This window comes from Saccopteryx leptura, chromosome 1 (assembly GCF_036850995.1).
Source record: "Saccopteryx leptura isolate mSacLep1 chromosome 1, mSacLep1_pri_phased_curated, whole genome shotgun sequence".
Lineage (NCBI taxonomy): Eukaryota > Metazoa > Chordata > Mammalia > Chiroptera > Emballonuridae > Saccopteryx > Saccopteryx leptura.
The window spans coordinates 38,147,824-38,165,355 of NC_089503.1; the positions used below are offsets into that span (position 1 = coordinate 38,147,824).

The 17,532-nt window shown below is 37.9% G+C and overlaps 1 protein-coding gene across 4 annotated transcripts in view; it reads right to left on the reverse strand.

Annotated features, from left to right (window-relative positions):
* Positions 1 to 17,532, reverse strand: part of ANO5 (anoctamin 5) — a 94,516-nt gene that overhangs the window by 32,260 nt on the left and 44,724 nt on the right. For all 4 annotated transcript variants that reach the window (XM_066364394.1, XM_066364381.1, XM_066364389.1 and 1 more), the window contains 5 exons: positions 15,801 to 15,916; positions 11,017 to 11,151; positions 10,551 to 10,656; positions 10,403 to 10,463; positions 6,202 to 6,353 (listed from right to left, as the gene is read on the reverse strand). In XM_066364394.1, the coding sequence (XP_066220491.1) occupies positions 6,202 to 6,353; positions 10,403 to 10,463; positions 10,551 to 10,656; positions 11,017 to 11,151; positions 15,801 to 15,916 (570 nt within the window). The remainder of the gene's footprint in view (positions 1 to 6,201; positions 6,354 to 10,402; positions 10,464 to 10,550; positions 10,657 to 11,016; positions 11,152 to 15,800; positions 15,917 to 17,532) is intronic.

Here is a 17,532-nt window from a genome sequence, read left to right on the forward strand (position 1 = left end):
ACTCTAAGAGAGCTCTGTGACAACATGAAGAGAAACAATATCCGCATAATAGGGGTTCCTGAAAGAGAACAGAAAGAACAAGGAATAGAGAACCTGTTTGAAAAAATTATAGCTGAAAACTTCATTAAATTGATGCAGGAAAGAGTCAAACAGGTTCAAGAGGCAGAGAAAACCCGATTAAAGAAGAACCCCCCAAAAAACCCAAACCACGATGCATCATAATCAAAATACCAAAGCTAAAAGATAAAGAAAGAATACTAAAAGCTGTAAGAGAAAAACAGTCAATCACATACAAAGGAACTCCCATAAGGATGACAACAGAAACACTTGAGGCCAGCAGGGAATGTCAAGAAATATTCAAAGTAATGCAGAACAAGAAACAACCACCAAGATTTCTTTATCCAACAAGACTATCATTTAACATGGAGATCTGAGATACACCTCCCCCTACTGAAGCAGAGAAAGCACCCCACCCCCAGAGAGAGTAACTGGCAGATCAGGCCTTCAGAGTCTCAGATTACACCCACCACATTCCTGGATACAGTTTCAAATAAACCCCCTGCTGAGATCAGTAAACAAGACTACCACTGAAAAAACTGAGAAGAAAACAAACCAATCAAGACTTCAAAGCAGCTCTACTAGAAAAGCCAAACCTAGCAGTGGATTACAAACAACAGCTGATGCCAACCCAAGAAGACTAGAAATAACACAACTGAAAATTGGAGGCAGACAACACCAAACCTAGACTCAAAGAGCCCTACAAACAGCACACCCAAACATACAGACATAATGAGAAGACAGAGAAGGGCAATCCAAATGAAACCACAAGAGAGATCTCCAGAAAAGAAACTGACTGATATGGAAATAACCAAACTGCCAGATGCAGAGTTTAGAATAATGATTGTAAGGATGCTTAGGGACCTTAGAACAACAATGGATGGTCATTACAAACACCTAAATAAAGAGATAGCAAGTATAAAAAAAGAACATTGAAATATTAAAAAAGAATCAATCAGAGGTGACAAATACAATATCAGAAATGAAGACCAAAATGGAAGGAATTAAAAGCAGGATGGATGAAGCTGAGGATCGAATCAGTGAGTTGAAGGACAAGATGAACAAAGGCATGGAAGCAGAGCAGAAAAAAGAAAAGAGATTCAAAAAGTCTGAGGAAACTTTGAGAGAGCTCTGTGACAACCCAAAGAGAAATAACATCCAAATCATAGGGGTTCCTGAAGAAGAAGAGAAAGAACAAGGAATAGAAATTTTATTCAATCAAATTATAGCTGAAAACTTCCCTAAATTGATGCAAGGAAGGGTCTCAAAAGTTCAAGAAGCACAGAGAACTCCATTAAAGAGAAACCCAAAGAGACCTACACCAACACATCACAATTAAAATACCAAAGCTAAGCAATAAAGAGAAAATATTAAAAACTGCTAGAGAAAAGAAGGCTATCGCCTACAAAGAAGCCTCCATAAGGATGACATCTGACTTCTCAACAGAAACACTTGAGGCCAAAAGGGAATGTCAAGAAATATTCAAAGTAATGCAGAACAGGAACCTACAACCAAGACTACTTTATCCAGCAAGACTATCATTTAAAATTGAAGGAGAAATATGTACATAAAGCTTCCCAGACAAAAAAAACAACTCAAGGAATTCATTACAACCAAACCAAGGCTGCAAGAAATGCTAAGGGGCCTGTTATAAACAGATCAGAGTTGGAAAAGAATATAGCAAAAGAAGAGTACAGCATTAAAGAATAAAATGGCAATAAACAAGTACCTATTAATAATAACCTTAAATGTAAATGGATTAAATGATCCAATCAAAAGACATAGGGTAGCTGCTTGGATAAGAAAACAGGATCTGTACATATGCTGTCTACAAGAGACGCACCTTAAAACAAAAGATGCACATAGACTGAGGGAAAAGGATGGAAAAAATATTTCATACAAATGGAAATGAAAAAAAGCTGGCGTAGCAATACTTATATCAGACAAAATGGACTTTAAAACAAAGGATATAGTAAGAGATAAAGAAGGCCACTACATAATGATAAAGAGAGAAATCCAACAGGAAGATATAACTATTATAAATATCTATGCACCTAATATAGGAGCACCTAAATATATAAAGCAGACTTTGATGGATATAAAGGGCGAGATCAATAGCAATACTATCATAGTAGGGATTTTAATATCCCACTAACATCACTGGATAGATCCTCAAGAAAAAAATTTAAGAAAGAAAAAGCAGACTTAAAGGACACACTAGATCAACTCAATTTAATAGATATCTTCAGAACCTTTCACCCTAAAAGCAGCAGAATATACATTCTTTTCAAGTGCTCATGGTACATTCTCTAGGTTATACCACATATTAGGGCATAAAATGAGTCTCAACAAATTTAATAAGATTGAAATCATATCAAACATCTTCTCTAACCACAATGGCATGAAACTGGAAATCAACTACAATAGAAAAACTGAAAAACACTCAAATACTTGGAAACTAAACAGCATATTATAAAATAACAAATCGGTCAACAATGAGATCAAGGAAGAAATAAAAAATTTCCTTGAAACAAATGAAAATGAGCAAACAACAACTCAAAATCTGTGGGTCACAGCAAAAGTAGTCCTGAGAGGGAAATTCATAGTATTACAGGCATACCTTAAGGAGCTAAAAAAGCTCAAATAAAGAACTTAACCCTGCAAGTAAAAGAACTAGAAAAAGAAAGGAAAGTAAAGCACAGAGAAAGTAGAAGGAAGGAAATAATAAAGATCAGAGCAGAAATAAATAACATAGAGCCTAAAAAAACAATACAGAGAATCAATGGAACCAAAAGCTGGTTCTTTGAAAAGGTAAAAAAGATTGATGAGCCCTTAGGCAGGCTCACCAAGAAAAGAAGAGAAAAAGGACTCAAATAAAATTAGAAATGAGGGCAGAGAAGTAACAACAGACACAGCACAAATACAAAGGATTGTAAGAAAATACTATGAAGAACTGTATGCCAAAAAATTAAACAACCTAGGTGAAATGGACAAATTCCTTTAAACATAATATTTTAAAAATCAAGCAGGAAGAATCAGAAAACCTAAATAGACCAATTACAACAAATGAGATCAAAACATTTATAAAAAAAAACTCCCAACAAACAAAAGCCCGGGGCCAGATGGCTTCACAAGTGAATTCTACCAAATATTTAAAGAAGAACTAACTCCTATCCTTCTCAAGCTATTTCAAAAAATTCAAGAGGAGGGAAAACTTCCAAACTCCTTTTATGAGGCAAGCATAAGTCTGATTCCAAAACCAGGCAAAGACAACACAAAGAAAAAAAACTATAGGCCAATATCCCTGATGAATTTAGATGCTAAAATTCTCAACAAAATATTAGCAAACCAGATCCAGCAATACATGAAAAAATATCATACATCATGATCAAGTGGGATTTATTCTGGGGAGGCAAGGCTGGTACAATATTCACAAATAAATCAATGTGATTCATCACATAAACAAAAAGAAGGAGAAAACCACATGATAATGTCAATAGATGCAGAAAAAGCATTTGATAAAATCCAGCACCCATTTATGATCAAAACTCTCAGCAAAGTGGGAATACAGGGAACATACCTCAACATGATAAAGGCCATCTATGGCAAACCCACAGCCAACATCATACTCAATGGGCAAAAGTTATAAGCAATCCCCTTCAGATCAGGAACAAGGCAGGGGTACCCCCTTTCACCACTCTTATTCAACATAGTTCTGTAAGTCTGATCCACCGCAATCAGACAAGAAGAAATAAGCATCCAAATTGGAAAAGAAGAAGTAAAATTATCATTATTTGCTGATGATATGATACTGTATATAGAAAACCCTAAAGTCACAGTAAAAAAACTACTGGACTTGATAAATGAATTCAGCAAGGTAGCAGGATATAAAAATAATATTCAGAAATCAGAGGCATTTTTATATACCAATAATGATCTGTCTGAAAGAGAAATTAAGAAAAACAATCCCCTTCACTATTGCAACAACAACAAAAAATAAAGTACCTAGGAGTAAATTTAACCAAGGAGGTTAAAGACTTGTACTTGGAAAATTATAATAAAACATTGATAAAAGAAATCAAGGAGGATACAAACAAGTGGAAGCATATACCATGTTCATGGTTAGGAAGAATAAACATCATTAAAATGTATATATTACCCAAAGCAATTTATAAATTCAATGCAATTCCTATTTAAAATATCAATGACATACTTCAAAGATATAGAACAAATATTCAAAAATCCATATGGAACCAAAAAAGAACATGAATAGCCTCAGCAATCTTGAAAAAGAAGAATAAAGTCGGTGGTATCAAACTTCCTGATGTCAAGATATACTACAAGGCCATTGTACTCAAAACAGCTTGGTACTGGCATAAGAACAGGCATATAGATCAATGGAACAGAACAGAAAACACAGAAATAAACCCGCACCTTTATGGACAATTGATATTTGATAAGGGTGATAATAGCATACAATGGAGTAAAGACAGTCTCTTTAACAAATGGTGTTGGAAAAATTGGACAGCTACCTGCAAAATATAAAACTAGACCACCAACTTACACCATTCATGAAAATAAACTCAAAATGGATAAAAGACTTAAATGTAAGTTGTGAAACCATAAGCATCTTAGAAGAAAACATAGGTAGTAAGCTCTCTGACATCACTCGCAGCAATATATTAATATTTGCTGATTTATCTCGCGGGCAAGGGAAATAATGGACAGGATAAACAAATGGGACTATATCAAACTAAAAAGCTTTTCCACAGCTAAAGACAATATGAACAAAATAAGAAGGCAAACCACACAATAATGGGAGAACATATTCAACAGTATGTCTAATAAGGGGTTAATAACCAAAATTTATAAAGAACTTGTAAAATTCAACACCAGGAAGATAATCCAATCAAAAAATGGGCAAAAGAAATGAATAGACACTTCTCCAAAGAGGACATACAGATGGCCAATAGGCATATGAAAAAATGTTCAACATCACTAATCATTAGAGAAATGGAAGTTAAAACCATAATGAGATATCACCTCACACCAGTCAGAATGGCACTCATTAACAAATAGCATATAGTAAGTGATGGCAAGGATGTGGAGAAAAGGGAACCCTCCTGCACTGCTGGTGGGAATGCAGACTGGTGCAGCCACTGTGGAAAATAGTATGGAGATTCTTCAAAAAATTAAAAATGGAACTGCCTTTTGACCCAGCCATCCCACTTTTAGAAATATATCCCAAGAACACCACATTACTGATTCAAAAGAAGAAATGCATTCCTGTGTTTATGGTAACATTGTTTACAATCACCAAGATCTAGAAACAGCCAAAGTGTCCATCAGTGGACGAGTGTATTAAAAAGGAGTGGTACATATACACAATGGGATACTATGGAGCCATGAAAAAGAAGAAAATCTTACTTTTTGTGACATCATGGATGGACCTGGAAACTATTATGTTAAGTGAAATAAGCCAGGCAGAGAAAGAAAAATATCATATGACCTCACTCATTTGAGAAATCCGAGGAACAGTATGAACTGAGAAACAGAATAGAGACAGAGGTGGGATCAAAGGATCTAGAACTAAAGCAGACAGAGGGAAAGGGGATGATTGGATGATAGGATGGGACCAGAATAGAAAAGCAAATCCTGGAGGGAAGGGGGAAGGGCATTACGGGGAGGGAGACAGGGGTATGTACTGGGGGACACGGGGAAGGGGAGGATGTATTCGGGGGGACACTAGAATCTATGTAAACACAATAAATTAAAAAGAAAAAAGCAGTAAGTAAAGAAGTTTATAGGATTTATATCTTGGAGAATATTTTAAAGACTAATTAAAATATACATTGTTATTTGAGAGACAGCCTAGTCCTGGTCAGCAAACTGTGCTCGTGAGTCTTTTGCGGCTCTTTGGCCCCTTGAGTGTGGCTCTTCCACAAAACACAATGTATGGGCACTACCTCGATAAGGAGCGTACCTACCTATATAGTTTAAGTTTAAAAAATTTGGCTCTCAAAAGAAATCTCAATCGTGTACTGTTGATATTTGGTTCTGTTGACTAATGGGTTTGCTGACCACTGGTACAGCAATACAGTATGTCCATTGAGATATGCTGCCCTTTTCAGTTTCCTAATCTACCTTAGTCACTGGGTTCATTTTCCTATGTTTACACATCGCTTCAAATTCAGGTCTCAGTTGAAGCTGCTGCTGTTCCTCTTCAAAGTCCACCAGGTCCCACTCATACTCCAGTCTGGCTTGACGTTGTTTCCAAAACTCCAAAAACAATGTAACTATAGGGAAACAGATGTATAAAACAATCAAGAGATGGAGAAATAAAGTACATGAGAAAATAACTGAGTTTTCCTCTATTTTTATTGAATTTATTGGGGCATCATTGGTCAATAAAATTATATAGGTTTCAGGTGAATGAGTCTATAATACAGTATCTGTATATTGTATTGTGTGTTCAACACCCTAAGTCAAGTAGTTTACCTCTACTTTTAAATATCAATTTGGTTGTACAATGGTTCCTTTGTCACTATTGTTTGATGATAAAATTATAAAATTATTAAGAATTGGCATAAGTATGTAATAATATTGAAAACTTATGTATAAAATTTTGAGTTAATTTCTTAAACAGCAGTCCAGGTTCATTACTCTCTCTCTTCATTAAGATAATTTTTTTTTTAATTAAGTGAGAGCAGGGGAGGCAGAGAGACAGATTCCTGCTCGCACCCGACCAGGATCCACCAGGGAAGCCCTCAATGGGGTGATGCTCTGCCCACCTGGGGCATTGCTCCATTGCTTGGCAACCAAGGTATTTTTAGCACCGAGTCCATGGCTGTGGGAAGGGGGGGGGAGAGATAGAGAGAGAGAGAGAGAGAGAGGGAGAGAGAGAAAAAGGGCAGAGGGAGGGGCGGAGAAGCAGATAGTCGCTTCTCCTGTGTGCCCCGACTGGGAATCAGAGCCAGGACATCCACATGCTGGGCCAATGCTCTATCACTGAGCCAGTGCTTCATAAGATAATTTGAAGGACTATGTAAACTTAACTTTTTATTAACAGCTAGAGTTTTTTTGCAAAATCAATCTTTTACTAAAGTTATTCAATCTTTTAGTGAAATCATTCAAGCATATACTTTAGCAAAAGTTAAGAAAAACATCAGAGCCATTCCACAGCACATTCGCACTCTTTCTTAAATGCATATTCCATGTTCACTGCAGCATCACTTACCATAGGCATGCCATGAAAACAATCTAAGTGTCCATTCATAGATGAATGGATAAAGAAAGTGAGGTTGATACACGCAATGGGATATTATTCAGCCATTTAAAAAAGGAGAAGCTCTGGCCATGTAGCTCAGTTGGTTGCCAAGTTGTAGGTTTGATCCCCAGTCAGGGCACATACAAGAATCAACCAATGCCAGCATGAATAAGTGGAAAAATGAATCAATGTTTCTCTTTCTTTCTCTTTCTGTCTCTCTCCCTTCCACTCTCTCTAAAAAAATCTATCAATACTTTTTTTTAAAGGAAAATCCAGCCATTTGAGACAACATGAATGGACCTTGATGTTATTATGCTAAGTGAGATAAATCATACAGAGAAAGAAATACTGTATGGTATCACTTATATTTGGAATCTAAACAAAAAAACAAACTCAGAAACAAAGTTCAGTTTGGTGGTTGATGAAGGTGGAAGTGGGAGTGGGGGAAATCAGTGAAAGTGGTCAAAAGGTTCAAATACCCACTTGTAAGATTAGTTAAGTTCTGGGGATTAATGCATAGCATGCTGACTATAGTTAACACTGTGTTGTATATTTGAAAGTTACTAAGAGTGAATCTTAAATGTTCTCATCATGAGAAAAATTTTTAACTATGAGAGGTGATAAATGTTAACTCAGTGTAGTAATCATTTTATAATATATATAGGTATCAAATTTTTATATTGTACACTAATTTAAACTAATAAAATATTGTTCGTCAGTTATATTTCAGTAAAACTGTGGGGGGAAAGTGGAAGTGACATAAATGTCCAACAATAGAGAATGGTTAGATGAACTATAATAAATTCATAAAAGGCAAGCCTAACCTGTGGTGGTGCAGGGAACAGAGCTTTGACCTGAAATACTGAAGTCATTGGTTTGAAACCCGGGACTTGCCTGGTAAAGGCACAAACCAGAAACAACTATAAGTTGATGCTTCTCACTCTCTCCACCCTACCCCTGGCCTTTCTCTCTAAAATCAATAAATAAAATCTTTAAAAATATTCATAAAAGGCAACTCTATTCACTCATAAATACGTATATACACACACAACAGATATTTAACATTATGAAAGAAGCCCCATCATTCACTGTTTGTTCTATAAAAAATAGGCTTTAAAATATATGTATGATATTATACCATTTATGTAAAGTTATATGAACACGCATGTCCGCACACATAGAGTAAGAATCTAAAAAATCATAGCCAAGCCTGACCAGGAGGTGGTGTGTGGATAGAGTATTGGACTGGGGCACAGAGGACCCAGGTTCAAAACCTCTAGGTCGCCAGCTTAAGCCCAAGGTTGCTGGCTTGAGCAAGAGGTCACTCAGTCTGCTATAGTCCCCCAGTCAAGGCACATATGAGAAAGCAATCATTGAACAACTAAGGTGCTGCAATGAAGAACTGATGCTTCTCATCTCTCTCTCTTCCTGTCAGTCCCTATCTGTCCCTCTCTCTGTCTCTGTCACAAAAAATTTTAAAAATCATAGCCAAGATAATAATTCTATTTCAGGTGATTTTAACATAATTTTCTTCTTGTTTCAATATACTACTTAAATTTCCTAAGATGGGAATATATTTTCATTATAAACAAACTAAGCCTGATCAGGCAGTGGCGCAGTGGGTAGAGCATCGACCTGGGATGCTAAAGACCCAGGTTCAAAACCCTGAGGTAGCCAATTCGAGTGTGGACTCATCTGGCTAGAGCGCAGGCTCACTAGTTTGTGCATGGGGTTGCCTGCTTGACCCCATGATTGCTGGCTTGAGCAAGGGGTCACTGGCTCGGCTGGAGCCCCCTGGTTAAGGCACATATGAGAAAGCAATCAATGAAAAACTAGGTGCCACAAGAATGAGTTGATGCTTCTCATCTCTCTCTCTCCCTGTCTGCCTCTTTCCTTCTCTCTCTCTGACTAAAAGAGAAAAAAAAAGACATACCAAAATAGTTTTTTAAAAAGTCTTCCTACCCTTCAGTACAAAGCACAGTATGCACACTATTTTCAGGTCTCAATCCCTTGGATGAGTGTTGTTTCTTCACATCTACTCTGCCAACTCATACTTTGATTGAGTGCAATTGTTGATTCATTTTTGTACTAAAACATATCCTTAAAGTTCTGTTTTCATAGAATTTGGCCAACATCCTCAAAAAACAAAGCTAACTCAATTCACTGCTACAATAAACTTTTCTGAGAGAACTAACTGATGCTAGCACCGCCTCAAAATAGTTACAGTGCTGCTGGGGGTTCCACATATGGTCACTCCTCTGTGATGAAATTTAAGGCTGGTGTTGGTGAATAATATTTATCAATGAAAACAACTGAAAACTACTTCATAGTTTTAATTGTGTACCTATCATTCACATCTGATTCCAAATAATGACAGAGGCAGGATTTGGCAGCCACATAATGATGAGAGTCCACACCCCAACTTAACCAAACTTGGGGTTGCTGGAGAAACATTAGTAAGATTTCCCTATCCTCTGTTCTTTTTGAAACTGAGCTGCTTCCTTTAGGCCACAGTGGCCAGGCAGGAATGACATAAACCCTTAAATTCCCCTGCTTCACATAACACACCAACAGATTTTGTTGTCTTTTTGCCTGGATCAACTACCCTTGCCTTTTGCTCAGTTTTTCTTTTCTTTCTTTCTTTTTTTTTAGGATTCTATTTATTCATTTTAGAGAAGGGGGGAGGGGAAGAAAGCATCAACTCCCATATGCGCTGACTAGGCAAGCTCAGGGTTTCGAACAGATGCTCTGCCCATCTGGGCCATTGCTCCATTGCAAACAGAGCCATTCTAGCACCAAAGGCAGAGGCCATGGAGCCATCCTCAGCGCCTGGGCCAACTTTGCTCCAGTGGAGCCTTGGCTGTAGGAGGAGAAGAGAGAGACGGAGAGAAAGGAGAAGGGGAAAGGTAGAGGAACAGATTGGTGCTTCTCCTGTGTGCCCTGGCCAGAAATGGAACCCAGGACTTCCACATGCCAGGCCGATGCTCTACCACTGAGCCATCTGACCAGGTAAACACAAAGATTTAAAATCACTTTTGGTATGTTACACAGATGGGCCATATGTGCCTATATACTCACCCCAAATTCCCATGAATATTGCAAAGAACACCGTTGACTCATTATCAAATAAATGGGAGATCTGTAAAAACAAAAATAACATCACAAAGACTAGTTTCAAATGCAATGCAAAATAAACTTTTTTTGACCTACTAAAATACATACATACCTTTGAAGCCCAACAGGTACTATTTAATCTCCAATAATCACACACTACATCACAGAGAGGACACATGATAATCTGACCTCCAACATTAGGGTCACAGATTTCAATGCTGTAAAGGAAACAGCAGAGTTATTTTTAAAATGATGTGTCTGGGTAAGAGTCCAAAGCTGCTCTTATCAGAACAACTGTATATCCTGCTTCTCACATATGGCAGAAGGGAAAATGAAACAGCAATTTTTGTCCTAGGTCAAGCCATGCTTTGAGGAATCCAATTTTTAGAACTAATAAAAACAGATTTTCCATAAAGCACTGAATGACAGGCAGCTGCTTGGGTACTTTTCAGAAATATCAATTATCTGCTGCCATAAAGAAATATTTTGAAACAAATGCCAGGAAAAATAATAACACCAGTTTCAAGTAGCAGAAGATCAAGACATTTTATCTACTTAAGTATCTCAGCTGCACTTACCTGCTTGAGCTATTATGCATTGATAATAAGCCATAAATAAAACAAGTTAGGCCAACCACCGCTGCAAGGAACAGCATTTCTGTGTAAAATCCGAGAAAGACAAAATATATGCCAATTTTTTCTCCATAATACTTCCTATAAAAGAGGACAAAGATCAGATCAGAGGTTGGAAGAGAGGTACCGGGCAGGCAGCCTTGTTTTGCCTCCAGACAAACCAGTGTTCTAATGCTGGTGCCACTGCTTTCTAGATCTATAATTTTGGTAAAGTTACTAACCTATCTCAACTTTAGTTTCCACACCCTAAAACGCAGATGATGCTTAGCTAAAGAACTGGCACAAGGATTAAAAGAGAAAGCACACCTAAATAGGAAGCCTACAGAGTGAAGGTAAGTTTTGATTTTGAAATAATTTGAAATATTTTTAAATTTAAAGTTTACATATTTGAAATAAACTGGAGAACATTCTATAATGTCATGTCTAGCAATTAATTTAACAAATCAAAATTACATGCACAATCTGCACAGACTTTCGTTTGCTCGCTCTAAAACTGAAGAAGGAACTCTGACCACATCAGCGAGTGGTCATATGTATAAAGCTCCATCTTCTTCTCGCTTTGGATCTCCGATGGATACTTACAGGATGGTGAGGTAGGCAGCACACTAAGGAATTAAAAGTAACTCCTTAGTACAAGTTTCATAAAACATACAGTTTAGCTATTATTTTACAAAGAGGTAAAAAGTGACAACATTACTTGGCATAAATGTTCAAGTCTTAAACCAAGTGTTTCTTGTGGCTGTTTTTTTAAATCCAGTAAGTACTCCTCCCTTAAGGAATCTCCCAAGAAATCAGAGAACATAGGTCAGCTCACCAAACCCATAAATTGATTCCACAATTTCTTAATAGTATGCTATATATAAATCTATTACAACACATAATATAAAAGTGTAATTTCAAAAAGAAAGCAGTTTTGAACATAAAGTGCGTAAGTTTAATTTCCCAACGAGGAAACTTTTAAATATTTTTCTCATGTTTGGTATTAATTTTATTTAACCTTCCATTCTTTAGTTTTCAAATATTCTAATTGTTTCTAATTAAATAGCATCTTACTGCTTGTACCATTTCTCATTCTTTTCAGTGATATTTTTGCATTGTTGTTTTTCCTTGTTTTGCTCTTCAAATCACTATAAACTTGAAATTAAATTATAATTCTATCATATTCTCTGTTAACTTGCCATTCACAGCTTTGTGAGGTTCAACTCACACTGAGGATGAGTGAACTTGCTTTTTTCTTTTTGCTGAAAAAATAGGAATTATTGTAATACTGCATTCCATCAAAATTTTGTTAAAAAATAAAAAAGATATTTTGTGAAATTTACTATTCACCATGTCTATTTCCATTTGCTATTTTAAAAATTGTAGAATAAATAATTTTTGAAAAGAGATCAATATTACTGCTATCAATTTAAAAATTTTCAAGAACTCATAAAGAAACTGGATATTTCAACAACCTTATTTTTAAAGAATTACATTTCCTTCCATTTAAAATAGTAAAAATCTTATTCCTTAGGCATTAAAAAAGAGTCCTCAAGAACTCCATACCTTTAATTGGTATTAAAAAGATTTTTAAAAACAGAAATTTTCAGATAAGCATTTACTATATGTGGAATTAGAGAAAAAAAAATTTCTTCTTCTGCAAGTGAGAGAAGGGGAGATAGAAAGACTGTACCATGTTCTCCAACTGGGATCTACCCAGCAGCCCCCCTCTGGGGCTGATGCTCTGCCCATCTAGGGCCATGCTCACAACTGAGCTATTTCTAGCACCTGAGGCTGAGGCTCCAAAGAGCCATCCTCAGCACCCAGGGCCAATGTGCTCGAACCAATCAAGCTATGACTGTAGAGGGAAAAGAGAGAGAGATAGAAAGGGGTGGAGAAGCAGATGGTTGCTTCTCCTATGTGCCTTGACCAGGAATTGAACCCAGGACATCCACATGCTGGGCCGATGCTCTACTGCTGAGCCAACCAGCCTGGGCCTAGAAAACCATTTTACTAAACTTTGGACTTGGGGAGCTTAACAATAATAAATTAAAAATGAAACCATTTTTTAAGATCAGAAGAAACAAGAGCCATGTCTTAGATTTGGATTACTGTAAAAATTTGTACATTAAGATGTTAACTTAGCCCAACCAGGCAGTGATGCAATGGACAGAGTGTCAGACTGGGATGTGGAGGATCAAGGTTTCAAACCCTGAGATCACAGGCTTAAGTGCAGGCTCACCCAGCTTGAGCACAGGGTTGCTGGCTTGAGCATGAGATCATAGACATGACCCCTTGGTCGCTCGCTTGAGCTCAAAAGGTCACTGACTTAGCCCAGGCCGCTGGCTTGCGCAAGGGGTCACTCACTCTGCTGTAGCCCCCGGGTCAAGGCACATATGAAAAAACAATCAATGTGCCGCAATCAAGAACTGATGCTTCTACTCTCCCTCCCTTCCTGTCTTTCTGTCCCTATCTGTCCATCTCTCTGTTGCTCTCCCTGTCTCTGTAAAAAAAAAAAAAAGTTCACTTAAAAGTATCTCATAATTTATAATAAAGAGAGTAATCGAATAATATGAGACACTGTATAAAAACTCAAACATAAAGAGAGAACTCTTTCTTTTGAGAATTAATGTTTTAGAAAAATATAGCATATAGTATATTTACTGTATGGTATATACAGTATATATTATTTACACCTATAGTATTTCTTAACATGTTCATTTTACTTACTAGACTTTCAACCATCTAAAGCTCCATACAATCTAATATAGGATCTGATAGGTAGAAGACATTCACTAATGTCAGCTGTGAGATTTTGTGAAAAGGCATTGGTCTAATTTTGTATTCCCAGGACTTGGTTCTTAGTCTGAGACATAGCAAATAATCAAAAGAAAACTGACAGAACTGAACTGAATACAGGCTTTAGAAATCAATGAGCAAATGCAAACATTTAGTGTAAAGAGATTCATTTTTCCAGTGCATTTATAGACATCTGAGAAACTTAGCTATTACATTATCTTGGCATTTTAATAGCACCATCTGATATTAACTGTAAATATATTTATTCTAACCTATATGCTATATAGTTTAGTATATCAATTTTATTTGTAAGTATTAAGTCTCTCAAATATGTGATATCAAAATAAAAATTATATGATGCTAGGATGCCGGGCAAGCATGAATCATCACTGCACTGTGCTAATCTCATCACTCCTTCACTGAAATCATAGCAGGGTCTCCTAATATTTGCAATGGTTCAAAGCAGAAGCCGGCAGCCATAGTCTTCTCGCTTAGCTAATAAAACTGTCTAAGAAATTGTCTGAGTGCATGGAACTCAGATAAGCTCAGACACGAAGCTTGTCAACTGCCTGAGCCCAAACACGAAAGAAAAAAAAATTAAGGTTATAGAACAATTATCTTCACAGTTTTCTGAGATCCACGCACACATATCCATACACAACCTTTTTGCTGTTTCCTAAATTCCTGGACTGAGAGGAAAACAAAAGTATTATGTATTAAGCAGTAAATGTTGGCTCCTGTGCTAAAAAAAGTTTATCTCATTAATAATCAAATAACTCCATAAGGAAAGTACTACTGTTATTCCCATTTTACAGATGAGTCACATATAGGTTAAGTAACTTTTTTTTTTTTTTTTTTTTTTTTCTTTTCATTTTTCTGAAGCTGGAAACAGGGAGAGACAGTCAGACAGACTCCCGCATGCGCCCGACCGGGATCCACCCGGCACGCCCACCAGGGGCGATGCTCTGCCCACCAGGGGGTGATGCTCTGCCCATCCTGGGCGTCGCCATGTTGCGACCAGAGCCACTCTAGCGCCTGAGGCAGAGGCCACAGAGCCATCCCCAGCGCCCGGGCCATCTTTGCTCCAATGGAGCCTTGGCTGCGGGAGGGGAAGAGAGAGACAGAGAGGAAAGCGCGGCGGAGGGGTGGAGAAGCAAATGGGCGCTTCTCCTGTGTGCCCTGGCCGGGAATCGAACCCGGGTCCTCCACACGCTAGGCCGACGCTCTACCGCTGAGCCAACCGGCCAGGGCTAGGTTAAGTAACTTGACCAAGTTTAGATAGCTTCTAAGAGGAAGAACTTATATTTGAGCCCAGCCTACCTAAATAACACTGCCAAGCCTCTGAACCACCAAGATATCTCTGAAGGGTGTTTAAGAGCATTCTGGTGTCTGACCAGGCAGTGGTGTAGTAGATAAGAGTGTTGACCTAGGATGCTGAGGACTTAGGCTTGAAACCTCGAGGTCACCAGCTTGAGCACGGGCTCATTGAGTTTGAGTGTGGGATCAGAAGCTTGAGTGCAGGGTTGCCGGCTTGAGCATGGGATCATAGACATGACACCATAGTCGTTGGTTTGAGCCCAAAGGTCGCTGGCTTGAGCAAGGGGTTGCTGGCTCTGCTGGAGTCCCCCCTCCCTGGCAAGGCACATATATGAAAACAATTAATGAACAACTAAGGTACTGCAACAAAGAATTGATGCTTCTCATCTCTCTCCCTTACTGTCCAGCTGTTTCTGTTTGTCCATGTCTCTCTCTCTCTCGCTAAAAAAAGGAGCATTTTGGTAACAGCATTGTGTTCACAAAGAATGACTAAATGATAGTATAGATACAAAACTGGAAAAGTGTAAAATGTAGTGGGTGAGAATAGCAGTAAAGAACAGAATATGATGCCACTGTAAATAAAATCACATCATGACAAATTTTAACCATCGGGATATCCTATGGCAGAAACTTACCTAATCAAATCTAAAGGCTGCTCCTTGTAAAAGTAGGAAAACCGAGCCCAATTCTTGAAAAGTATATACCTTTCATTGACAGGATTAGGAGGTTCTGATGGCTTCCAGTACTGACCCTACAGATAGTTAAGAAGAAAGTATGTGAGTAACAAAGCAAAAGACAAGGGTGAAAAGTAAACCCACACTGCTTGTATGGGGCCAGTGAATGAGGCGAATGTTCTTTTTACTTTTAGACTTGGATTTTCATATTCCACTGATGTGAAATTATTTACTAAAATCTGTACCAAAATACAGTAACACCAATTTATTTATTTAATTCTCACACCCAATTATGTAAATATACAAGTTTAAAGTCTGAAGCGTTAGCTCTACTTCAGCTGTTCCTTTTGCCTGGAACGCCCTTTCTTCTCTACTCAAATCCAACATCATATCACAGCCCAGGGATTCGTATCACTATGGAACTGTGTGGGACTTTAGAAAGAAGCTAACACTTTCCTGGCAGAGATTGAAACATAAACCCAAGGGAAGTTACATGAGTGATCCAAAGTGATACTGCTATGACAGGACTCTCCCATAGGGAACCTGTCTCGTCCTCACAGATATCTGTTTCCCAAAGAACGTAAACTAGATACCACAAACTCTGGCACTCAGTATTGTTTCATGCGTAAGTTCTTCCCCCACCGTCAGGTGCGGCCCAGAGTTATTAACATTCCCTCAAGACCCAGTGCAGCCCAGGCCACACACAGCTGCTCAAGGTGTTCTTTTTATTTTTTTATTTTTTTCTGAAGTGAGAAGCAGGGAGGCAGAGAGACAGACTCCTGCATGCAGCTGACCGGGATCCACCCAGCATGCCCACCAGGGGGCAATGCTTGGCCCATCTGGTGCTTTGCTCCGCAACCAGAGCCATTCTAGCACCTGAGATGGAGGCCATGGAGCCATCCTCAGTGCCTGGGACAACTTTGCTCCAATGGAGCCTTGGTTGAGGGAGAGGAAGAAAGAGATAGAGAGAAAGGAGAGGGGGAAGGGTGGAGAAACAGATGGGTGCTTCTCCTGTGTGCCTTGGCTGGGAATTGAACCCGGGGCTTTCACACACCTGGCCGACGCTCTACCGCTGAGCCAACTGGCCAGGGCCAAAGCGTTCTTTTTAACCATTCACCTAGTCAAGTGAACTGCTGAAGGCAACTCTGAACAAATAAATATCTCATTTAAAATTAAGTACATGTGAAAATCTCTGTATGATAAGGTATAAGATTTTATAGTATCCAGATTCCAATAGTTTTCTTCTTCTATAGCTAATCTTATTGAATCTTGAGAATTAAAATAGGAAGGAAAAAAAAGGCAGCCTATCTATGAATCTGGAAACATGAATCCTCAAAGTATATAAGGAAAATTCCAGTACCTAAACTTGAATTTAGGGGAAAAGAAAGAAAAAAGAAAGAAAAATTAACAGTAAGTTAAAGCTCTCTCCAGTAACAGCCCACTAACACTGATTTTCTAATAAGTATGAAGGATCCTCCTGGAAGGGTAGGTGTATGGATTGGAATTTTTGGTGACTGAGAATATTTGGTCTTTTCTAGTTTGGCTTTCTGACCTGGTGATAGGAAGAAGAGAATTAATGCTCTAAAAACAAGCAATCCTCAAAATCTTCAAAAGGAGAATGAGCCCTTTAGTGAAAAAATATTGACAAAGAATGCATTGCCAATGTTTATTAAGATACATCTCAGTATTTTAT